Source organism: Rhinolophus sinicus, linkage group LG03, assembly GCF_036562045.2.
Source record: "Rhinolophus sinicus isolate RSC01 linkage group LG03, ASM3656204v1, whole genome shotgun sequence".
Lineage (NCBI taxonomy): Eukaryota > Metazoa > Chordata > Mammalia > Chiroptera > Rhinolophidae > Rhinolophus > Rhinolophus sinicus.
Window position 1 is genome coordinate 147,772,232 of NC_133753.1, and position 26,998 is coordinate 147,799,229.

The window sequence follows — 26,998 nt, forward strand, 5'->3', positions numbered from 1 at the left end:
GCATCTGAGCCTTGAATTTAGCTCTTGCCTTCTTGGCAGTCAAGACAAAAAGGAATTAAAGAGAAAGCAGCCACTGGTGATAACAGGAGGCCTGGCCGTTCGTTTCACATCACTTTGGAAACAGGCACAGCACGCACACGGAGAGAAAAAGTTCCTTAGCATTAACAGAAATGATTTAGCACACAGCACTTCATTTTCATTAAGTAACAGAAATGAAAATGTCCTTATGAGAAATTTTGAAGAATATATGGAAACATTATCAAATAGGTATTTCTTCCTCTAAATTCATTTTAAAGCATAAGGACAAGCTTTTACACACTGCTGGTGGGATTCTAAACTGGTCCAGCCTCTTTGAAGAAGAAGATGCACATTTCTTACACTTCACAATCCCGTGCCTAGATAAAGCCTAAATTCAGAAAACTCATTTATGTGCACCAGGAGACGTGTATAAGACAAGTATTAGGACTGTTAATACTTGCAACAAATTTGAATCATGTTAAGTATCAATCAAGGAAAATGGATAAACTATGGTGGTATATACAGACAATGGAATAACATGATTACAGAAAAATCAGTGGATTAGAATTGTATGTATCCATATAGATGAATTTCCTAAATATAACACTGAAGGGGGGGAAGCCACTTACAGAAGAAACCTAGTGAGAGATAGTACATTAATAAAGTTTAAAAGCATACCAAATAAGTCTATGTATTGTTTCAAAAAACCACACCTATGTAGTAAAAATATAGAGAAATTCATGGGATGAAAACCAGAGTCAACAAGAACAGTTACTCTGGATGGGGTGGCGGGGAACAGGATTAGGAAGGATTGAGGGTTCAGTTGTATTGGCAATGCTTTATTTCTTTAGAATGGTAGCTACATGGGAGATTGTTATATGTCTAAATTATCTCATAATAAAAAAGTTAAAGCCATGAGGGCATAATAGTAAACCATATCCTAGTAAAGCTCCTAGGATATAAGAGAATATGGTCCACGTAGACGCCTATCCAATGGCAACAGGAAGAGAGGGTGAGGATGGGGTAATGGACAGGAAGCAGAGCAGGGCTCTTACACTAGAGCAGTGCGTCCCAGAGGGAGCTCTCTGAGGTTGAAGACACCAAGGAATCTCTACCTAGTAGATATACCGCAGCCATTAAAAAGTGCAAGACTAATCTGTATGCATGAACAGGAAAGTATGTCCTGCACATATTAGGAAATAAAACCAAAAGCTACATGATAGCAATGCTTAGTATAATACCATTTTAAAAAGAGAAGATTTATGTATACTTGTAAATCTGTGGAACGTTACACAAAGAACCATTAGTAGTTGTCGACCTGGGGAAAAGATAAGTTTCACCTTATATCCTATTATACTATTAAATAGTGTTCATAATAAGCATCTATCACTTTCATAACAATTGAACTGTCTAGCAAGGGCTCGGGGAAATGCTTCTCAATCTTGGCTATACTTCAAAACCATCTGGACACTTGTGAAATTCAACTTCCAGACCTGCCCCAGGTCAACTGAGAACTTCTAATGGTAGGGTTCAGGAATCAATAGTTTTTAAAAGCTCCATTTAAAAAATCCAATGTGCATTAAAGGTTAAAATTCATTGTCTTAGATGTACAAATGGCAATGTTTCTGTTATGAAAATTAAAGACACCAATCTTGTATAACGATCCAGAGAGAAAGCCATCAGTACCTAAAGGAGGAAAAAGTAGGTTATTTATAGGCTGGGTTAAAAACTTTTTGGAAAAGTAAGGTCTGATAGTTTTAAATACCTGCGAAAGTGTAAAGCTTAGAACCCCAAATTCCATGCTACTCTGTAGGAAAGAGAAATTTGCCCTGGCAAAAAGTGTTTCCAGACAAGGACCATATAAGCATTACACCAGACTCCTCTAATTCATCTCATTTAGATTGATATTGCTCTTAATTAGTTTTTTGGGGGGAGATTGTGCTTTTGTTACATGTTCATTTCAGATTTTAAAAATATTCATAAGCAAAAGAAAAGAAAAATCACCACAATGCCATATTCCTCATATTCTGGACTACAGCCTTCTCTCTAGATGGTTTTTCTCTCCATATATTTACATATATAATTTCTCATACAAAAGTGGAATCATACAGAATGCCAGGCTTTCTAACCAGCTCTTTTTCATGCACTGTAACAAGACTACTACCTCTGGACGGGTCCACCAGGACTGGGTAACTGAAATGTACCCCTAAGTAGCTGAATAAACTGATCTGTTTGAAGGAGTTAATTCAGAATGAATACTATTGTACTGAAATAATGAATCTGGTGTTGGCAAGATTTAACGCTTAGTTGTTCCTTTACACAATTATTGATAATTGATCTAGCTCCCTTTGGCTGCTCCTGGTTCATGCGATAAAAGCATGTCATCATGCCATCAGCCTGGAGAAAGCAGCTCATATTCGATGTCAGCACATTCCATACCATCCACTTCCTGGGTTACAAGACGGATGGCACTGCCAATGCTAAAGTCTTGTAATACCTCTGTGTCTACTATAATTTCTACTAAGACATAGAAATGTAACGATCATCTTATCATGTAGCCTCATTGCCGTGCCACAGTGTCACAAGTTAAGATTACTTCTGAAATCAGACCCTCCTCCCGAATTTCCCAGTTACCAAAGGCACCACCTATCTCTTCTCCTGATGCCTTAATCTTCATCTCTTGTTCTTCATCTATCTTTCTTCATCCACTGTAGTTGCCATGGCCTGTCAATTCTAACCCTACAACATTTCTCCACTGTCCCTTGTCCACTTTCATTCCCATCAATTTAATTAAAGTGCTCAGGATGTCCCCAAGCATGACTGCAGTCCATCATCCCTTCTTAGAGTCGATCTTTCACAGCGCTGCCAGATTAAACTTCCTGAGACCTAAACTATACCCCTGGTCACACTACCTTCTACCCACAGGTCTTCAAGGACTCCCCACTGTCTATGAAATTGATTTCTACTTCCCTGATCTTGACTTAAGGGTCAATTAATTCAATAGCCCTGTCCTTGAGTGTCTGTTATGTATGTACAAAGCAAAGTTCTAGGTTAAGAGACGGGGACAAACGTACAAAATATGGAACTCATCTTCTGGGAACAGACAACACAGTATCAGATGTTACATGTACACAAATAACTATAAAACTAATAGTGGTAAGAGATTTAAAAGAGGAAAAACCCAAGTATAATGGAAGTACAGAGATGAAAGAAATTAATTCTGGCTATGGGACTCAAGGAAGACTTCAAGAAGGAGGAGGTATCTAAGCAAGATCTTAAACAATGACATTTTAACAGAAAGAAAAAAATGCAGGAGGGGAATTTCAGTGAGGGAAAGGCCAACAAAATTGCACAGCCACTGAAACAGTAGAAGCAGTCATCTACTTCAAGCCTTCTTATTAATACGAGAACAGTTAACCTTTATTTTATTTTCTATTACTTGTATCTAAAAACCTTCCTAACTAACATTCTCCTCACTAATAAGATTCTCTTCCACACAAACCACTTTACATTATCCAAGATGTTTCTTTTCTTTCTTTTCTATTTTCTTTGCTTTTTCTCTTTTTTCTCTTTATTAAATTTCAGTCACTCTCCCTAATAATGTAGCCAAAAGGAAATACCTAATATATTTTTCTTACACAACATAAGATCAATTACAATTAAAAAAAAAACTTAAAAAAAAAGTCTTTAAATTTCTTATATTGAGTTAATTTACCAATATGTGGAGATCAAAATAATATCTGTTTGGTGATATGGCATCAAAAAAAATGTAGGTTGCTTTTCTTTGTTCACTCTCTGATTAAAATCAGGCTTTAAGTATTTTAATGTGTACTCAAGTACATCAATATTAACATGTGATATATTCTGATGGGACTCCAGAGTCAAATATTAAGTAAATATTAATCTGGACAGTAAATCACACTCTTTATTATACATAGCTTGACTACACACTATGGATTATATTCACTTATTTTCCAAAATGTACATATAAGAAGTATAAATAATACTTTAAGAACTGATAAATCTAAATTGATAAATTGAACAAATAGATTTAACTATTAATTCTAGTTAGTGAGATCAGGGTATTTCACCCATATTCCTAATAAGGCATGAAATTGAGGGTAAGACCTAGTCAGTTGCATGCAATGTTCTTAGAGTGAAAAAGAATATGAGTTAAATTGTCCTAGGCCAATGCCTTCTTCATTCTGTTCTCAGCTCCCCACCCTAAAAACGAGGAGGGTGTACTAGAGGCCACGTCTCCGAGCCTTCCACTCTGATTCAGGCAGAGCAGATCTGCTTTTATCTGTTTAAACACTGATCTTCTACATAAGATTTTATTTAAAGTAAGAACTCAGTAACTAAGAATAACTTGAAAACTACTACTCAAAACGATCTCCTATGTCTCTTCTAGTATTAACATTCCCAATGAAATGTCTTCAAGCTCCTAAGTTCTAAATATTTTAAAAGCATATCTATTCATCTAAATATGTACACAAAAAAGAAAATTCATGTGACAATACAGGCTTGATTTATTTCAGAAATATATTCAAATAGAAGTAATGTCTTTACCTCGTGAAAATGCCATCCACAATTCCAATTGTCGCTTCCTCTGCAGGAACATAGGAGCCAATCTGAGCCATGACAGTTATCAGTGCAACTTGTTTTATGTAGGAGCTCTTTCCACCCATGTTTGGTCCAGTAATTATCATTACTCTCTCTGAGTCCCCCTAGAAAATTAAAAAGCAATTTCACTTATTATACCAAAGAGGCTCTTATGTAATATTTACAATTGATTCTATAAATGGGAATGCATTAGGCAAAACACTGCTCTGTGGTATTTAAATATTTACTGATTAAGTATCACAAAGGGAAAGAGGCTCTCTTTGTGTTCAACTTGACCTGTGCTATTGCAGAAAAGTGAATTCTTAGCAGCACAGTTGTTTCTAGACATTAAAAAGGAAATAACAAGAATCAACTGAACTGAATAATCACTATGGCTTTCTCATTAAATATTCATTAATCTGCCAATGTGTGTGTGTTTTACATTGCTTCCATTTAAAATCTATCAATTTCCATTTGTCCATCTTAAAACTACAATTGTATGTCTAATTGCACAAGGCCCTAATCTGGATCGGTACCAAATGAATTTTTTCAGTTATAGACGGATGACTACTAAAAAGATTTATAATACCAAATTCTAGGCATCAGTTTTGTCAGCATTTAATTATTCACTGCTGTTTCACCACAGAATGTGAAGGAGGCAGAAGAGCTGAAATACTTGCAATGATATAATCTCTAGAACTTGCCTGTATTAACCAGTTCTAGTACTTGCCACGTACAGACTTGTCCTAAGGGAGATTGTCCAAATACAGGCCTCTGCAGAGGAGTTAGCCCAAGGCATCAACGTTCTATGGTATGTGAACCTACCACCCTTGGCAATACCTGCCTGGTCAAAAGTAACCAATCCATAACTGACCAACAGCCTAGGAGGTAGCCAAATAAAAGGTGTTCTTAAACTAGGCTAATCAAATCATCTTATGGGAGTTTAAATTCAGGACCATGGAGAGGTTCAATCAGTTGGCAATTGGAGCAGAGGTTGAAAAGAAACACAGAAGGCCACAAGGCACTGGGGACCATGAGGACGAAGTTATGAGGAAACAAAAGGTATGAAGAAAATTTATATAGAGCAGGAGATAAAGAGGGTAGTCAGCAATGAAGGGAAATAAAAACTAGAGAAGAGCTAAGAGGAGTTGAGAAACTGTATGCAGATGATGAGGTATCAAAGTAAAAGATTAGTCTTACTACTGAGGGAATAAAAACAAAACCTGTTCCATCTCTAAAGCTGTTTCATATTCTAATGAACCATATACTTCCAGTCTCCCTAAACCCAAGCTATGCTAGAGATCTTGGTCTTCCTGTGTGATTCTTTTCTCTTATGGTTACATGTGGCTTTACAATGAGCCTAATGACTCTCCACTACTTGAAGAAACTTGAGTGAATCTGTGTTTCTTGGAACAGAAAGAGCCTAGCACAGTAAAACAAAAAAAATAAACTTGGTGTGAGTAGAATGATGAAACTAATGATTAAAATAAAATGAATTCTCCTACAGAGATTAAAAAAACAATAAGCCCAACCACCAAATATATGGCATAACCAATATTTTGCAAATTTATACATAATGAACAGATTTTTTAAACTGACAAAAATGACAAACAGAAAAATCTGAATCACCCTATATCTACTAAAGAAATTAAATCTGTAATTAAAAGCCCTTCCACAAGAAAAACTCCAAACCCAGATACTTCCCCACTGAATTCTTGCAAACATATACGAAATAACCAATCTTACAAAAACTCTTCTAGAAAATAGAACAAGAGGGAATGCTTCCCAAATCATTTCAGAAGGCCAATATAATCTTAATATCAAAACCTGGTAAGAATATTACAAGAAAGAAAAATATAAAGGAGGTGGAGATGGGGGAAAAGATGAAGGGATTAGAAAGCATAAATTAGTAGTCAATAGGTCACGAGGATATGAAATACAGTTTGGGGAATATAATCAATATGCTGCAAAGATTATGAAGGGTGCCAGATGGGCACTGGACTTATCAGGGGGATCATTTCATACACTGTGCAGATGCCTGACTACTGTGCTGTACACCTGAAGCTGAAGCTGAATAATATTGAATGTCAACTATAATTAAATATATATACACACATACATGTATATATGGTCACGGGATGTGGAGTACAGCATAGGGAATATAGTCAATGGTATTGTAACAGCTATATATGATGATACAGCAGTAGCAGATTGGGGGGGGTGTTATCACTTCGCGAGGGGTGTAAATGTCTAACTATTACATTTCTTTGTACACCTGAAACTATTTTTTTAAAAAAAATATAGGTCAATTTCACCCATACATATATATGTAAAACTTCTTAATAAAATATCAATAAGCCAATCCAAGGATATATAAACCATTTAGAGTTTTGAGGAATACAAGGTTGGTTAAAAATTCAAAACCCAATCAATATAATGAGCCACATTAACAGAATAATGAAAATTATACGATGATCTCCAATGATATAGAGAAAGCATTTAATAAAACTGAATTTCCATTCATTAAAAAAAATGCAGTGAAATGAAATAAAAGGCATAAGCATGGGAAAGAAAATAATGAAACTCATTATTCCTACATGTCATGACTATGCTCCCAGAAGATCTAAAGAAATCTGTAAAAATTAGAATAAATGAAGTTAGCAAGATTTTTTGGTGTAAGTTTAGTATTCAAAAGTCAATTTTATTTCTACATTGTAACTACAAGTAATTGAAAATTTTTAAATGTTAATGATATAATTTACCACAATATCATAAGAATTCAAATACCTAGGAATAAATCTAACAAAATGAGAAAGACCTCCCTATACAGAAAACTACAAAACGTTATTGAAAGAAATTATAGAAGACCTAGTTAAATGAAGGAATATACCATTTTTATAGACTAGAAGGCTCAATACTGCAACGCTACTATAATTAAACTGTGTGATTCTGGCACACAGACATACCAATGGACCAGTAAAATAGAACAGAGTCAAGAAACAGATTGATGTGTATAAAGTTTCTTAATTTATGACAAAGGTGACACTGAAGCACAATGGACAAAGGATGGTATTTTTAATAACTGGTGCTGGGTCAAAAGGCTACCCATATAGAAAAATAAAAACATCTTGATTTCCTAACTTATATCATAAACAAAAGTCAATTCCAGGTGGATTATAGGTTCGAAAGACAAGGAAAAACAACAAGGTTATTAGACAGTAACATATGACCTTGAGGTAGACAACAATTTCTTAAACATCTAAATCACAATAACTACATAGGAAAATATTGAAAATTTAGAAGACATTAAAATTAAGAACTTGTATTTATCAAATGATGCCATTAAGAGAATAAAAAGCTACAGATAGGAAGACACGTATATGTATTTTATATTTCCCAAAGATGTGAATCCAGTACATGTAAAGAACTCCTATAAACCCCAAGGAAAAATAGTTGAAAAATGTTTAAAAGAACATAACAAAAGAAAGTACACAAACAGCTAATAAGCATGTGAAAAGATGTTCAAATTCAAATCATTAAGAAAATGCAAATCAAGTCATTAAGAGACAACATCACTCCACATGTGCACAATAGCGAAAGTTAAAAAAAAATACACCTCAATACTAAGCTTTGGCAAAGATGTAGAACAATTGTAATTCTTACATATTGCTGTTCAGGAATAAATTGTACTATTTTCGAAAATTGTTTGGCAGAATCTACTGGAGCTGAAAATAGACATATCTGAACAATTCTGCCCCCAGGTATATGTCCAACAGAAATGTGTAGTATGTACACCAAAAAACATGTAAAGATGTAAAATTAATTTTTTTTAAATCTTGTTATAAGAAGTCACCAAAAACAAAATGAAAGAAGTAGATAACAAAGAAGTAACACTCCTACATATTAATAACACCAAAAGAATGGGAAAATGGGCAAAGTACAGGAATATTTATAAAGAAACAACACGAAATGCCAAAAATATATCAATCAGGAAAAGGAAAATGAAATCAGTAGTGTTTTTCAAAAGACCTAAAAGCGATTCCTAATATTCATTTGCAAGGATAAAAAAATATGAATAGTAAAAATTTTTGAAGGAACAATTTTTAAGAGATAACTTTTCCCATTCAATAAATTATCAAGAGGTTTAAAAGTGTATTTATGTAGCATGTTGGCAAGAATGTGGAGAATAATTGGGAAATGTCTAGCAAAGTTAATAATTCCATATACTGGTCTATATGACCCAGCAATTCCTCTTTTAGGAATCTACCCTAGAAAAATATACAAGTGCTCAAAAAGATATTTTAAAAATTGTTCACTCTATTACTGTTTGTATTTACAATAGACAAAAAATAGAAACAATCTAGTTGTCTATCATTAGGAAAATTAATAGATCTACTCTGTCCAATTATTTACAACGCAGAGTACTGCAAAATAGGTTCAGTGTGACATATTTATGTACGTTTAAAAAATACACAAAACATTATACATTGTTAAGATACATATATATGTCAAATAAAAGAATAAAAACCCTTCAGAAGGATAATAAATAGCATCAGGATGATTACCGATGAGGATAGGAGGTGAAGAGGGAGAAAAAGGGATGGCAATTTGAAGACATATGTCCTCAAATATATCTGTAACATTTTGTTTACTTTAAAAAAACCTAAATATTACAAAATGTCAATCTCTTTAATATTTGAGTGACCAGTAAGTGGATGTCTGTTATACTGTTTTCCACACTTTCTCATTTTTGTGAATTATTATGTAGGTTAAAATTACTTAAATGAATTATCTTAAGATTTAATTATTTCATGGATAACCATCGTGAACAATCAAGTAACTCTTTACTACCACATTTACATAATTTAGGAAAAGTTCACACAACTTCCAAGTGACATTTTGCTATTTGGACTTCCAGCATATTACAGAAAAACATAGTGCTAGAGAAAAGCACACAATGGAAAGTGAAAGACGATAAATACAAGGACGAATAACGCCCTGAAGGGTTACACAAGCCATGCTAAGGCCCCCTGAATGTGAAGTGCATTGTCTGAACTGGAATTAGCAACTCAATGAGCACATGAGGGTGGCTGACAGAAATGTAGGAACAGAAATTTTTTAAATCAATAATTTAGAAAAGCTATGAGAAAAAAAGTATATATATATATATATATATATATATATATATATATATATATATATATTTCTAATCTTGTAGATACCTTATTCGTTCCGTTGCCTTGAAAGATAAGAGTATTTTTACTTATTATTTGATTCAGTTTTTTCATTCAATGAGAATCAATAATTTGACAGGTTATTTCTAAAAACATTACCTTAATGAAATATTTTAATAAATAAGATTTGTAGTGCTAAAGCATAATGTAATAGCACTTGGAGCTAGAAGACTGGGGTTCAGTTTCTGGCTTTGCCATTAACTAGGTACATGTCATTTCCTCATCTACAAGATTGAGGAATGGACATCCTAGCCTTACATGAATTTTGTGAAGTTTAAAGTAAATAAGAAAATACATGTGAAATTCCTTTGAAACTAAAAATACTGCAACAGTTTGTAAATCATTGCTTCTTAAAACTATAGGAGGTCTAATGCAGCCTAGAGCATGAAGAAAAAGTTCCAATGCACTATAGACTAATTGAAAAGGAAAAAATGAACTAAAGGAAATGAAAATAAATTTGGCTTAGGCTTAATATAAAAGTCAATATGAAACGAATTTTAAGAGTCTGGTTAGTAGTTATGTTTCTGGCACTTACACGAATAGAAACTTTACTCTCTTCTGAATTTAAATGGCATGTAAGTAAGTTGGTGAAAAATAAATAAGCAAATCTGACACTTCCCAATATTTTAAAAGGAATGACATTTTTCTTTTATACTGAACTACACAGAAACTGCTGGATTTTAGAACCACATGACCAAGTACATCTTCCTTGAGTACTTCATCTCTCCTATAGAATAACAAAGATTTTAGTTTATTTGAACTTTAGGAATTCAGAGCCAATTGATACACAAAAATCAATTCTTTGCATATATAGAGAAATATTATATAAAAACTTAGGCTTCACAGTTCTAACATTTAAACAATTTAGCTGGGAGCTTATTTAGCTGGGAAACACGTCTCTCCCTGACACTAAACACCAGTGAGGGATAAATAACTAATAGAACACAATGATCCTTAGAGATCCTCTTTAACCAGCTAGAGAGTACCTACCAAAGGTCTATGGCAAACACCAGAATTAATGGTCAAATGTTAGAAGCATTTCCTTTAGACCAATCAAGACAGGATATCAACCATTAATTATTGCTTTTATTCAACCTTATCCTGAAGGTCTCAGGCAGCTTAACATGACAATAAAAGAAATAAATGGTATAAGGTCTACAAAGGACAAAACTGTCATTATTCACATACACATTATGACCTACAAAGAAAACCAAAAAGAATTTCTAGACAAGTTATTATAATTAAGGAGAGAGGCTAGCAAGATGGCTGGATTTAAGATCAAAATGCGAAATCAATTGCATTTTTCTATAAGAGCAACAATTAGGAAATGTAATTTTTAAAAAGATATGACCCACATAGAAAAAAGGAATATTTAGTAATAAGTATAATAAAAGATATAAAAACCATAAGGAGAAAATTTTTAAATTTTATTGAGAGGACTTAAAGAGAACCAAAGTAAGCGTATACTACATTCATTGAGAAACAAATTCCACCATAGTATATCATAAAGATGTCAACTTTCCCCCAAACTGATCTATAGGGTCAATGCAATTCCAATAAAAATTTCAAATCTTTTCCTCAAAGAACTGGATAAGTTGATTCTAAAATGAAATGGAGAAGCAAATGCTAAATAAAACCCAAGACATTCTACCAGGAAAATAGATGGGGAGAATTTTCCCTACCAGATGCAAAAAATTACTATAGTGCTATAGTAAGTAAGACTGTATGATTTTTGGATAAAGGAAAAAAAAAAAAAAAAAAAAAAACCTGACCAGTGAAAAATAAAAAAGTCCAAGAGAGTTCCATGAAAATATGGAAATTGAATATGTCCAGAAATAATTCTGCACATTGATGGGGGAAAGTATGGATTATCTGAAAACTGGTGCTGAACAACTGATTTTTCGATACAGAAAGATCTGAGACTGGAACCCTACCTGACACCCTATACAAAAATAAATTTTAGGTTGAATCACTAAAGACCTAAATCTGAAAAGAAAAACTTTAAAATATTTATAAGAAATTACAGGTAAATATTATTATGATCATGGGAATAGAGAAATTATTTCTTAAATAAGACACAAAAGCATTCACCCATTCAAGGAATGACTGACACATTCAACTTCATTAAAAGTCACACTTTTTGGTTATCAAAAGGCTTCCTATTGAAGGTGAAAAAAACAAAATTACTCTTTCAACACTAGTCTCTTTCAACACTAAAATTTTATATTTTTTAGCATTTAAAAGTTCTATAAACCAGAAAAAGTACTTAAAACTGAAATAAGAGAAATGAAATAACTGAAATAACTGAAATAACCAACATGATCTGCTGCTACCTGTCTTGCCTGACAAATCAGACGGTCTAATTACACATGATCCTCCACTAAATGATTTTAACAAAAGTTATTTATTTATTGAGCAACAAGCCACTTAATGACTAAAAAGGATAAAACCCAAATTATTAATAGTTATCTTCGGATTCTGAAATTATAGACGATTTTTGTTTTCTCTATATTTTTCTAGTTTTCCAAATTTTCTACCATGAACATTTTGAACTACGAATTCTACTCCAAAGAATCAATTCTGTAAGATACCAATGCAGATTTATAATAGCAAAAAGTGGATATAAAACAGAAATTTTTAAGGAAATTATACTATATTCATACTACTGAATATCATGAAGCCATTAAAAATTAATTTAGGAAAGACTTTTTAATAATATAAAAGATATTTTTGTAATACTGTGGAAAAATCAGGACATAAAAATATTTATATGAAAAAATCATGGCTATGTTAAAATAAAATGCAAAGAAAAGACAAAGGAAATCCTCCAAAATGTTAACAGTGGTTGTTTTGGGGAGCAATTTCTTCCCCTTCTTTCTCCCTTTTCTTATATCCCAAATCTCAATCCATAATGAGCTGTGAATGCGTTCTGCCACAATGAGAGGTACTGACATCCATTTACTGAATGCTTGAGTATTATTTTAAAAAAAAAAGTTTGAAATAACTTTTACTGTGGTGTTGATTTCTATGAGAACCTTGACAAACAAAGAAATGACACAGTGGGAAAAGAATAAAGAATTGGTCCACAAGTCACGAAAGGTGGTTTCTAATCCAGTGTTTGGGCAAGTCAATATAATAGATCTCAGTCTCTTCCCTTTTAAAATGAGGAAGTTGAATTAAATGATTCTCTCACTCTCAAATTCCATGATTCTCTGAAAGATAATATGTCCAAATTCGGTCATATTATGTGGCTATGTAGCCATGGGTAGAATCAACAGGCAGGAACTACATTAGCACCAGAGCTCTGCTCTAGATTTGCTTAGAAGAAGGGAAGCTATGGAATTCACCTGCATGAGGTACTTGGGGAAAGTGGTGCATGGTAACCCCAATCAAACCTGTGGTCACTTTTTCCAAGCCTACCCCGGATTTAAAGATTTCAGACAAGAACTAACTTTGAGCTTTCAAGGAGTGAAATGCTCTCGACTCACTAAACTCAACTAGTAGGTGACAAAATGGTTGCTTTCCTGATAAGCCCTAATATTTAGACCTCCCATGAGAGATAAATTGTATACTGGGCACTCTAGTAAATAGTACTAACAGATAAAAAGGTCCAAGATTGTGAAGAATCAGGAGATATTTTGAGATGCAAAAACACCTGTCTCCATCTCTACTGCTACTGTCCTGGTGGACCACTGCACTGGATCCTAACAGGTCTGTCTTCCTGCTTCTCTGCCCACAGTCCATTCTCCACACTGCAGCCAGAGTGACTGTCTTCAAAAGTAAAACAGAACTTGTCTTCTGCTGAAAGCATTCGTATAGCTCCACAGAGCACTTATAACAAAGCCCCCCAACTTCTCACCACGGTCCAAAGGCCACGCCTGCCTCTCTGGTCTAATCTCCTCCCACCCTCTCTATGTCCCCTCAGTGCTCAGCAGACTCCACTTCTGCTCCTCTTCCACCTGCTGACGACTCCATGCTCATTCCTTCCTTAAGGCCTTTCCTCAGCTGCTCCCTCCATCTGGGTGGCTCTTCCTTGAAATTGGATCCTTTTCTCCATTCAAGTCTAAGCTCAAATACCGACTCCCAGGAGAGACCTTGCCTGATCACCCAATCTACTTAAAGCCCCTCTGCCTCGTCATTCTCTATCACGCCCGCCCGTTTTATTTCCTTTATACTTTTTAATCCCTCTCTGAAATGTCCTTAATTTTCTTGCTTGCTTGTTTATTACCAATCTCACCGGTAGAATGTAAGTTCCCATGAGAGCAGGGACTATGCCATCTTCATCCCTAGAGAAAAGACTTGCATAAAGAAGGCACTTAATGAATATTGTCAAATAGATGAATTTAATATATGAAAGGCACCACAGCAGGGAAATTCACCACCCCTACATTTGAAAAACTCATTTGCATTCTCTCAGAAACTAGTCAGGAATATCTGATTCCCTTTCCTCTACAGTTCCCAAGATGACATAGTAAGGAAAGGATCAAGAAATTTCACATAACTGATGTGCTCATCTATCTTTTAGCAAGGATCATACGTATTTGAGGCACCAGATATAAAAAGCTTCCAGAAAGGAAAAACACATCAAATCTATCTGGAAGGCCAGATAGGATGAGTAATCATTGTAACAGAATAGCCAGAAGCTGAAAGTTGCCAAAAACCACGTCTTTACTCACTCTGAAGCTTACTGAAGTTACTAGGGAATGCATCAAACTGTGCCCACACCTATGCTAGGTACTGAGCACGATGCCACGCACAGAGCAAGTCCTGGAGAAACCACACATAAATGGATGGATGCGATGGATGGATGACTGACAGTAAAGAAAAGCTGAAGTACTACACTCGGGACTGTTTCCATATGACGTTTACTGCCGTGATGAATGTTTGGAGAGGCTAGAAATTCATTTTTTAAAGTTTTTACCTTAGTATTGACAATGTCTTTCTGGATAGCCTCAGTCTATAAGATCTTAGTATTGTGTATCAACAATCAAAATATCGCATCTAAACGAGGAAGTTTTGAGATCTAGTGAACTGCCACATTTAACCCCATCTTCTGTGGGAGAAAAAGAGAAGTGGAGATGCAAAAATAAAAAGTAAATTTGAAGGTATCATAATAAAATCAGATAACAAGTGTCAGGCATCGTGCTACTGATTTTATATGCATCACCTCATTTAGTTCTCACAACAGTTTCATGGGGTAATAATAGTAGTACTGTATTCCCATGTCACAGGTGAGGAAACAGAGGCTTGGAAAAGCTAAGTACATTGCCCAGTAGCAGAAGTGGGATGTTAAATGAAGACCATCTCCTGACAGATGTCTCAAAGGGGATCCCTGCTGAATGACACGGAATCCTAGTCACTGCTAAGTAAATAAGAGCTGCCTTAGCTCAGGGCCAGCATCCTGGGTCCATCACTGAGTACACTGGAATGACAGTTAGTCCGAATTGCCCTGACGTCAGGAGATGCACAGCAAAGAAAAAAAAAAGTCATGTGTTAACTTCCAAGACTTGGGCATCAGCTAGTTTCGTGCAAAAGAAATGCTTTCTAACTTGACAGGTACAGATATTGACACCTGTTTTAAAAAGAATCATGGTAGAACTATTTTTATAGCTGCTGCAGACTGTTGAGAAAGTTTGGCAGTTTCAAAGTCTTTTATTCTCTGAAAATGTCAATCAATGGCAGGTTACAGTAAGAGACACTCGAGATAAAGCCTCCTCCAGAAAAACTCTCAGCCAAACTCCTTACATTTTTAACCTAAGGTGAACTACAAACACTAAGGAAGAGAGTGAGGCTGGCGAGGGGTACATGTCGTACGTTGAGATGTTGAGGTAAAGGTCCAATTTACGCCTGGATGCTGCCCAATTTACATTCCATAGAGAGCTTGCTAGTTGTTACTCAGCCCAACCCCCTCATCTGATACATAAAGAAACCAAAGCCCAGTGAGTACGGTGCCCTACCCAAGGTGACAGTAAAATAACAGCAGACCAGAATTTAAATTTACTTCTCCTATTACTGTGGGGCACTTTTCCACCAAACCTGTGTACCCTAACATGGTACGTGTTAAGAACTTGAAAAACAGAACAAGAAAGTGCTAGAACAGAAAGAGATCATTTCTGGCCAGAGTGATGGTAAAGATTGTACAGGGGCGGTAGTATTTTTTGGGATGAGTAGGAGTTCAATCAATGGAGATGAATAAAGGACAGGAAGAGAGAAGAATAACATTCTGGGCAGAGACAGCAGCACAGCAGGTCAGAACACTTTAAAAAGTAATCAGTTATCGTACAAAATGCCCTTTTTTATCTCACCGTTTCAGAAGCAGAAAGAAAGGGGCGCCAGGGGAGAGACGTGACAAAATACAATGTTAAAATGCCATTAATATTTCCTCCAATATTAACCATCATTCCAGTGTACTCAGTGATGGACCCAGGATGCTGGCCCTGAGCTGAGGCAGCGCTTATTTATTTAGCAGTGACTAGGATTCCGTGTCATTGATCCAATGATCGTGCTATGTGAAAAACACACAGCAAAATCCGAGAATAATTCAGCCACAAAATTAAATTAAGCTTAAAACTCAGACATATTTTATGGTACGCATTATTGTTGTTCTGCTTGGTAATTAGGTACAAAGAATCAATAGCTTATGAATATTATTGCAATTAATCTTACTTTTAACTTTATATAGCCAAAGCAAACATTTCTGGGTGGCTGAAAGTATCTGCCCTGGGAAAAGGGAGGAAATGGGCAGTTTGCGGGCCTTGGTTCCTTCCTGTACTCTCTCATTTTTACCAGTTTCAAGCATCATTCACGTAACAAATATATGAGCACCTACATATGCCACACTCAGCACTAGGGACTGAGGCGCTGAAGGCCTCTCCTTGACCTCAGGAGAAGGCACTGTGGGTTCCTGTGTCTACCCAGTCCCACTGGAGAACACCTGGGCTGTGGCCTTCCCCTGGGCCACAGAGACCCAGAGGGTTCCAGCATTGCCTGTGAATCTTCCTACTTTGTTCATTTGACTCATTTTCCTCCCTTCCACAAATTGAGAAATTGTCAACCACAATTTTTTCCCTGTCCCTCTCCCAATAAGGTGAATTTGTATTATTTATATTAAAAACAAAAACAAAACAAAAAGCCCACAAACTAAAAACCCTAATTTTCAAACTATTACTTCCTGTGTGTGCTGCAAAGTGAAAACGGTTGGAAAGCACTGGCTTGCCTTGGAATACTTTTATACTTTGGTAATAGTTCAAGACTCCCCAACTTGGGTAACCTCTGGCAGGGCAATTCCCCGTCTTGGGTCTTAGTTTACTCACAAGTATGAAGAGGTGATTATACTAAATGATCCCTAATCTCTCTTCTAGTTCTACAGGACAGTTATTCTGTAAGTTGTAAAATGCCCTTATAATATCCTGAAAAATAAAAATTTGCCAAGAAAAAAAAAAGACAAAATGTAAAGTGAGACTTGGACACTGCTCCAGGTTGTTAGCTAATCCTTATTTATTTAGCAAATCTGACTGGGTGCCTGCTGTGTGCCAAAGAACCATGACTGATGATAGGAGTATGACTAAACCCTACGAGCATATTCCCTGTTCTCTTCAAGCGCATTGTCCACTGGGAACCATGGCCCACCCTCAAAAAAGGGCAATTATAATTTAGTGGGATAAATATTCAAATGGGGAAAAACACAGAGTGTTTGGGTATGTGATAGGAGTACCCATCCCAGCTGACGGACGGCTGAGTGAAAGAGGTGATATCCAAGACAAGACGTACAGAAAAGCAGGAGCTGGAGAGGGGGGTGGAGTGTGGGTGTGTGTGAGGTAGGAGTGAATGCTGTGGGAAAAGATGACATTCTAGGCAGAGGGAATACCATCTGCCAAGACCCAGAGCACAGTAACTTGGGTGTACGGCTGGAATTTGAAGCATTAATTCCAGTGGTACAGTGACAGGACATGTTAGGAAAAGCCCTGTGGCGGCAGAGTAGAGAGGGAACTGGAGGTGGGCAAGATGCAGGTGGGACGATCCAGAGGCTGCTAAGTCTACCAATACGCAGATTAGATGGGATGGGAACCAAAACCAGGGTTTGAAAGAGTATACCTGTCCATTCTGCTTGGAGAAATCAAACAAGGCTCCCTAGAAGATGAGGCAGAGGTCAGTCTTAAAGGATAGGAAGGAATATAATAGCATCTTGTTACCGTTGTAGTTTTATTTTTTTCATGTTCAGATTAAACTATAACTCTAAATTCTAAAAATAAGGTAGGGAAACTACGTTTGAAAGATTCTTGAAAAGGTCTCTTCATTTAAACACTTTCACTCAAACAAGTCCTTCAGTGTTGATACCTGAGAAGGCTTTCTCAGCAGCCTCCTATACCTCCTTATACAATCTCAGTGACATATCCAGACTCTAAACTCACTGTACATACACCGTAATGACGCTCAACCCCATAACTCTAGCTCAGACCTCTCTCCTGGTCTTTACATCCACCTAATGTCCCTCAAGCATCACAAAGTCATAGTTCCTTTCTATTTGGTTCTTTGCTATATTCCTGCCAGGAAACCTAATATAGCAGGTCAAAACTAATGTTAGTTTGTTTATTGAAAATTTAGATATCCTCTACTTTGAAGCTCCCGTTCAAGTCTATTGCCAATTTTTCTACTGGGCAAACTGTTAGTTCCCTCTTTTTAAGTATTTGATTGGTGTTAATTTAATTGGGTATATCTCCCACCAGATTAGGGAGGTATTATATCTCTTTCTTCTTTGTAAGTCTGACATGAAGCACAATACTGACACAAAAAGTAAGTGTGTCAAAATCTGTAAGAACAAGGTATTCATAAAATAATGCTAACAAAAAATTCATAAATAACTGCAAGACTGGGAAATACGCGGGGAAAAATATTCCTAAAATTGGGAGAGAAAAAGAGGGCTTCTTCAGAAGCACCATAAGTTCATGTCATACAGAACCCAGAAAAGTATACTTATAATTACATATACAAAAGACCATTTCTTAAAATTACATGATTACCAAAAGCAACAATGTCATTTGACTTTCAGAAAATTATTTTCAGGGTATATTTTATAACACCTAAAAAATATTTTAAATTGAGTTTTACATAGTAAGTTCTTTTTAACACTATCCCTTTATACCCTGCAAAATAGAATGCACTTCACCATAGCAACAGTTCTATATCAACTCCTACTCAAGTTAGAAAAAGCATATGTAAAAGAATCGAATATTCTGGAATATTCTGAGGTGCTTGCTGGAATAAACCACTCCATTTATTTGGTAAAAATTTAAATATAAGACTTCAATGTTTCCTTAAAACATTCCTATAATTAGGCAGAAGGCTGTTTTATGTTCTCAAATATTGCATTATTAAATAGCATAATACATTATTTAAAAGAAAGAGGAAAAGAGGGGAGAAAAGAAACAAAACAAAAATCAATGTCAAGGATAACATGCTTGGGATCAAGCTGGCTGGTGTGCTGGGGGATGATGGGAACAGGAAAAGGAAATGATGTTTAAGTGATTTATAAGTAAAATACAAACCAAGGTACTAAATGTTACAACCACATTACTTTCTCCAAAAAGCTATACCCTACTGGTATTATGGGAGCTGAAAATTCTTATGTTCACATAATCTTCTTTCAAAAGATAACAAAAGCATTAGTACTTATTAACTTGGTTTGATAAATTAAGTCATTTATAAATTCCCTAATGAGAATGAGCAAGGTTATAGACATTAGGGACTGGGTTATGTCTATAACCTTTGGTATGACACCATACCGAAAGTCTTTGTATGGTATCAGAATGTAACATTAAACTAGATGTACTTCAAAGCACTGCCTTTCACTTACCACCCTTGTGGCTGGCCAAATTGACCATGCGCATATCTTTACCATCCTTGCTCACAGCCCAGGATGGCTGCTCTGATGTTCTGGGCTTCTTTTCTCTGAGCTAATTTCCAATTGCTTCCCTACATTTCAATTCTTCCACTGTCCTCTGAAAAATTCTCAAATGCTTCCAAGTTTCTAACCTCCACGGTTAACATTTCCTTCATACATTGGCTGTTAACTTCCTTTCAGTCCTCTGATGTGGAGGCTGAGCTTTTTGCCACATCCTACCATAAGTATCAGTGTTCAGAGGTTCTCCCAGTTCTGCTTTTTCAGGGCTTTCCCATCTCTACTTGTCCTCAGTGCAGACACTACAGACCTCCAGGTCACCAGTCTCCATCTCCTGGAATCTCTGATACCTGGACAACCTTCATCTTCCACTACAAATCCTGCTGTTATGTTAGATGATTTCAACATCCACATGGATGATTCTTTCCCAAACTCTTTACTTGATCTCCTCATTGCAAAGACCTCCACTTCTGCTAGTCACCTTCCTTGGCCATACCTAGTGATACAGGCCAAATGAAAGGGCTCCTCACTATAGAAACTTTTAACCTGAATCATAGAAATCTTCTACCCCTGCTTTGGATAATTACCCTAAAACTTCTGATGCATACTTGTTGATTGTAATCATTGAAGCCTAATGTTCTCTCCTACCAGTTCTGGGCCTAACTCCTGGACAATTAACAACACCTGAATGACTGGTTGAATAGATTCATTAAAATCTAATATTTCCTTATTCAGGGGCCTTGGGGATGTGGAGGATGCCCCAGTAAGGTTGTCAGTCGCAACCAAACAAGCCAACATGGTCTTCTAGGCAGATCTCAAGACCCCTTCCTCTCACCTGAGATCAGATAGGGTGAGAGCTCCATAAATCCCCCTATAGGTAGGGACAGCTCTACGGCCCTGTCCAGCAGGAAGTAGATACAGAAGAAAAGACCTTCTGTCCCTCAACTTCCCACAGAGATTTTAAGGGGATCACATCTCTCAAGGGGAAAACAAGGCAGGCAGTTAAAGATAGACATCAGGTCTCCGCATTCCTGCATAATCTACAGAATGTGACCGCCCAAAAGACCTCCCCTCTCTGCCCAAAACTTCCCCCTTTTCATTGTAATTATCTACCCCTATGAGGGACAAATGGGTACAAAATACCCAACTAGATTAAACCGGCCACTCACACCTGCGCAGTAAAGGCCACAAAGACCTTCATTTCACCTGGCCTCCTTATACAATCATTATAATATCATACATATGTCTGGAAGTTCATTAATATCATTATAACAGACTGAATTCTGGGAAGGACCATGCGCAGTCTAAAAAGATGAGGTAATAGCCTCTTATAAATCACAGGTGTCAATCAAGTGTTCCCACACCCAGAAAGGAACAGCCCATTCTAGAGAAAAAAGATAAAAACTCCAAGTCCTCACCAGTCCGAGCCCTTTTGAGCCTCCTGAGCCTTGCCTTTTCTTGGGGCTCGCTCCAAACCCTGTGGAGTGTACTTTCTCTCCTAACAATGGCTCTTGAGCCATTCTCTGTTGCTCGGGTCCACTCCCATTTCTTTGGAGTGTACTATCTCTTCTATTAAACTATTCATTCACTATTTCTGTGTTTCGTTCAATTCTTTGCTCGAGATGCCAAGAACCTGGACACCAAGCTGAGGAAGGCCCCCTCTGCAGAACACTAAGATCTTGCCATCACTCAGAAGAACACATCCTCTGAAATCTTAGCCATTTCATTGTCTGATAAGACCTCTCTCGCTTAACCATGTCCTACATATTAATTCTTTGATCTCATCGCCAGATTAATTTTACTCTATATTGACAAAGACTCTCTTCTCGACCAAATTCCAGTCAGGCTCCTCTGAGTCCTCTTCTTGATTAAGCCTCACACTTGTCCTATAAAAACTGCACCCTCTCAGCACAAATCATTTCATTTACCTTCCCCACTAAGAGGCCAGAACAAACATTAGCATAATTTCTAACAGCTCGAGGCCACATCCTTAGGATGACCCCAGTTCCCCTTACAGTGCCAGCCTGAGAAAGCTCAGTGCTGTCTGGAGAACTTACTGTGTGTTCCAGCCAAAAACTTAGTGATAGGCAGATAGGCCCCTGAACCTCCTCTGAGAGCAGTTATTTCAGAAAACTTGCAATTATAAATCCTTTCTCTGCCTGTTTGAGATGTAAATCTTCTCCTACCTAGAACTCAGTTTTCAAGGACTTAAGAACCATCTCCTTAAAATGCAAACATTAGAGGAGATAACCCTCCCATTTCTTCCTAATCCCAGTGGGAAGGTATAAGCACCAGTTATCAGTAAACCCAGACAGGTTTTACATTAACCAATCCTCTTTCCTGCTTTTTATGTTTTCACTTCCTTGAATCTGCTCAAGCCCCTCCCCTATTCCCCACCCCCATTCCTCCTCCTTATTCCCTCTTTCTCCCTTTAAAATGCTCAGTCACTCCAAGAGAAAGCTAAAGGAGTTCATCACCACCAAAACAGTATTACAAGGAATGTTAGAGGGACTTCTTTAAGATGAAAAAGATCAAAAATATGAAAACAATGCCAATAGCTACATATCTATCCAAAATTGCTTTCAATGCAAATAGATTAAATGCTCCAATCAAAAGACATAGGGTGAATGAATGGATAAGAAAACAAGACCCTTACACATGCTGCCTACAAGAGACTCACTTCAGATTGAAAGACAAACACAGACTGAAAGTAAAGGGATAGACAAAGATATTTCATGAAAATGGAAACAAGCAAACAAAAAAGCTGAGGAAGCAATACTTACAACCAAACAAAATAGACTTTAAAACAAAGGCTGCAACAAAAGACAAAGGACCTTGTTAAGACAGAGGACTGTAATGGTGGCACTAAATCTTCTATTTTAAGATTTGCCTCTCTGGTCTTTTCCAAAGCTTTCTTTTTTTTCTTTGACTCCTAATGATTCTGCTTCATTATCATTTACTCTACAGGCCAGTTTCAATGTTTCTATTTAGTTCAGCCCAGCGATGGCCCTGTGACTTGGGACAGTTTTTATATCTGTATGGGATTCACTCCTGGCTCCAACTTAAATATACATAACATATGCTAAGGTTATGTAAACCAGTTTAACTGCATCCCCCACCCCAACAGAAAAAGCCAAACTCAATAGAAAATTCTACTATAGGCCAAAGACGCCTTAGGCCTGGAGAAACCGCCCAGAATATGCTGAATAGAAACCATCTTATCTTAGAAGCCATCCTGCCCTGCTCTCTGCTTGCTTGTGATGCATTGAAGAGGAACAGCCAGTTTACCTGTCCCCTATAAAACTCCATACCCCTCTTACTCGGAGAGGTTATGGTCTTTTCTAACCTGACCTCCCGCAGCTCAAACATGCCAAATAAATTCTAATAGACCGATTTTGGTCTCCTGCAACTCATTCCTCCAGCCGTGCCTAACAGCCCTGGAATCCCATTTCTGGGTATTTATCCGAAGAAAACCAAAACACTACTTCAAGCAGACATGTGCATCCATATGTTTACTGCAGCATTGTATACAATGGCCAAAATGTGGAGGCAGCCTGGGTGTCTGTCGATGGCAGAATGGATAAAGAGTAGGTGGTACATATATACAATGGAATACTGCTCGGCCATGGAAGGGAATGGGTTCTTGCCATCTGCAGTGACATGGATGGACTTGGAGGGTATTGTACTGAGTGGAGTATATCAGACAGAGAAAAGACGGATGCATTGTGATTTCACTTATATGTGGAATCTAAAGAACAAACAAAAGAGAAACTCATAGATACTGAGAATATTCTGATGGTTGCTGGACACGAAGAGGGTTAGGGAGGTGGGTGAAAAAAGGTGAAGGGATTAAGATGTACATATTGGTAGCCACAAAATAGCCATGAGATATAAATAAAACATATGGAATATAGTCAATAATATGGTAATAACTATGTATAGTGCCAGAAGAGTACTAGACTAGACAGGGGAGTTACTTCTTAAATTATATAAATGTCTAACCACTATGCTGTACACCTGATGTAATGTACAGCATAGGGAATATAGTCAATAATATCGTGTTGGCATGGTAGTGTCAGATGGTTACTGGACTTATCATGGTGCTCACTTCTTTACGTATATAAATATTGAATAACTATAATATACACCTGAAACTAATATATTGTATGTTAGTTATATTTTTAATAAAAATCTTTAAAAACATAATAATAAAATGCCCAGTCACTATTATGCACAAATTGAAGATGAGCTCAGTTCATGCTGGACTCTTTACCCTACTGAATAAAACTACCCTTAATGCTTTAATTAGCATACGGCTTTCTTTATCTTTGATGACATAACACACACACAAACACATACATACACACACACACACACACACACACACACACACACACCCTCCCACAAGTTCACTTTTTTCCCCAGCTTCAATCACTCTCTTGCTAGTACAGTAGTACCCCCTTATCTGCGGTTTCACTTTCCACAGTTTTAAGTACCACGGTCAACAGAGGTATGAAAATATTAAATGGAAAATTCTAGAAATAAACAATTCATAAGTTTTAAGTTGCACAACATTCTGAGTATGGTGATATAATCTTTTGCCGCCCTGCTCCAGCCTGCCATGGATGTGAATCATCCTGAGCTATAGGGTAATAGCCTGTCTTCTTTGCTAGACAGAATGCTCTCTGAAGGCAGGAAGTATTTCTGTCTTGCTTACCACTGTCTTAATACCTGCTTCATTACCTGGGGCTAAATAGGCACTCAGTATGTGTTAAATGAATGATACTTAGGATCATCAATGTTCTGTTAGAGAACGTTAGCCCACATGACAAAAATTCTCATCACTGAAATCAGCTGAAGCATCTCTGATTCTTTCACAGAATATTTGAATGTAGTGGAGCATGAAAATGCTCCATTATACATCACAATACACTAATAGGAATTTGCAAAACCATAGTATGATTCTATCCCATTAGCAGTTGTGGGCATTTATAAATATAAAATATTTTTACTGGGTAACCCAGGATAACTAATTAAGACTAATCCTTTAGTTGATGAATCTTTTCCTCTATAGATCATTTTTCATTAGAAACAGCACTCCGTATTTGGCAGTAAATATAAAACTATAGCAAAGGATTAGTTCATTTAAAGCCAAAATTAAAACTTGGGTACATTTTAAAAACATTATTTGGTATTTAAAAGTCTGTGATCAAAGTTATCACCTTTAATTATTTTTGGCATAATGAATTATATTACTTACTGATAAATTTGTACTATTGGGAACATACTGGTCCTGTTCTCCAAGCAACACATCAATCACAGGATGACGGCCATTTTTAATTATGATTTTCCTTTCCTCTTGTACAGTTGGTCTGTAAAAACAAGCATGTTTCAATGTATAGGCTTGGAAAAAGCATTTTAAAAAATTTCTAAGATAGCATGGAAAATTTCTGGCCAGTCTGTCAAACAACAAAATCTTAAACATGGACTTTAGGTACATACATTCAGATTAAGACTTTGAGTATAAAAGTTAAATTTTAATTATAAAATAAGAATTGGGAAGACAATTATAATAGTGCTCTGAAGCACAAACTTTAGCAGAGTCTTGCGTGATGGCTCCACTACTGAGATCTACCTTTTTTACAAGATCCTTTTTATTTTTTATATTTCTTCTTATTCTCTAAGATATTTTCATTAATAAAAATTATAGTTCAGATTATTGCTACTTAAATAATTTTCAGTAGTAAGCATAATAAAATAATCATGTAAAATTATTTCTACATTTGTTACATTAATATAAATTATGTGTTGAATTTGGGGACGTAATGTCTTAAAATTTTCATATTCTGTTTAATTAAAACATCTTTATGGTCTTCAGTATTTTTTAGAACTTTAAAAAAAATGTTATTAAGTTTATTGGGGTGACATTGGTTAGTAAAATTATAAAGGTTTCAAGTGTACATTTCTGTAATACATCATCTATATAGTGCATTGTGTGTTCACCTCCCAGAGTCAGTTCTCCTTCCATCACAAAACATTTGGCCTCTTTTTCCCTCTTCTATAACCCCTTCTCCCCCTTTACCCTCTGGTAACCACTGAACTGTTGTCAGTGTCTATGAGTTTTTGTTTGTTTATCTTGTTTACTTGTTGCTTTCAGATTTATATCCCACATATGAAGTCATTTGGTTCTTGACTTTTTCTATCTGACTTATTTCACTTAGCATGATAATTTCAAGATCCATCCATGTTGTCACAAATGGCAGTATTTCATCTTTACTTATGGCCAACTAATATTCCATTGTACAAGGTATGATTGAAAAATATGGTGAATGTTTAAATTTTTAAAAACTTAATACAGTAAGACACATTGCCATTAATCCCCCTCAAAATACTCCCTCTCACTTCAAACAAACTTATCCCATCTTTCTTGCCACTTTCTGAAGGAATTCTGGAGGTACTCTTTCGTGAGTGTCTTTACTTCTTCCTCCATCATGACAATGCTCCACGTCACACATTGCTTCTGGTATGGCAATTTCTGTCAAATAAAAACATTACGGTGTGTCCTCATCCACTATTCACCGGATCTGGCACTGCGCAACTTCTGGCTCTTCCCCAAAGTCAAAATGACCATGAAAGGAAAACATTTTGAATCAATCAGGATATTGAGGAAACCATGACAGCACAACTAAAGACACTCATGAAAGAGGATTGCCAGAACTGCCTCAGTAAGTGGCAAGAATGATGGGATAAGTGTGTTTGAAGTGAGGGGGCGTATTCCAAGGAGGATTAATGGCAACGTGTTTTTTACTGTAATAATTTTTTAAAAATGTAAACATTCACCATATATTTTGATCACACCTCATATATATGTATTACATCTTCTTTATCCAATCATCTATCAAAGGACATTCCAGTTGTTTCCATGTCTTGGCCACTGTTAATACTGCAATGGACACAGGGGTACGTATGTCTTTACGAATAAATGTTTTCAGATTTTTTGGGTAGATACCCAGAAGAGGCATTGCTGGATCATTCAGTAATACTATTCTTAATTTTTTGAGGAAAGTTGATACTGTTTTCCATAGTGACTGTACCAATTTACATTCACACCAGCAGTGTATGAGGGTTCCTTTTTTTCTATAACCTCTCCAGTACTTGTTAGTACTTGTCTTGCTGATAATAGCCATTCTAACAATATGAGGTGGTTTTGATTTGCATTTTCCTAATGACTAATGAAGTTGAGCAT

The 26,998-nt window shown here is 36.3% G+C and overlaps 1 protein-coding gene across 1 annotated transcript in view; it reads right to left on the reverse strand.

The window, feature by feature from the left end:
* Positions 1 to 26,998, reverse strand: part of MSH3 (mutS homolog 3) — a 143,459-nt gene that overhangs the window by 20,116 nt on the left and 96,345 nt on the right. Inside the window, exons 19-20 of the mRNA XM_074328782.1 lie at positions 25,013 to 25,124; positions 4,588 to 4,745 (exon numbers count right to left, since the gene is read on the reverse strand). Coding sequence (XP_074184883.1) covers positions 4,588 to 4,745; positions 25,013 to 25,124 — 270 coding nt within the window. The remainder of the gene's footprint in view (positions 1 to 4,587; positions 4,746 to 25,012; positions 25,125 to 26,998) is intronic.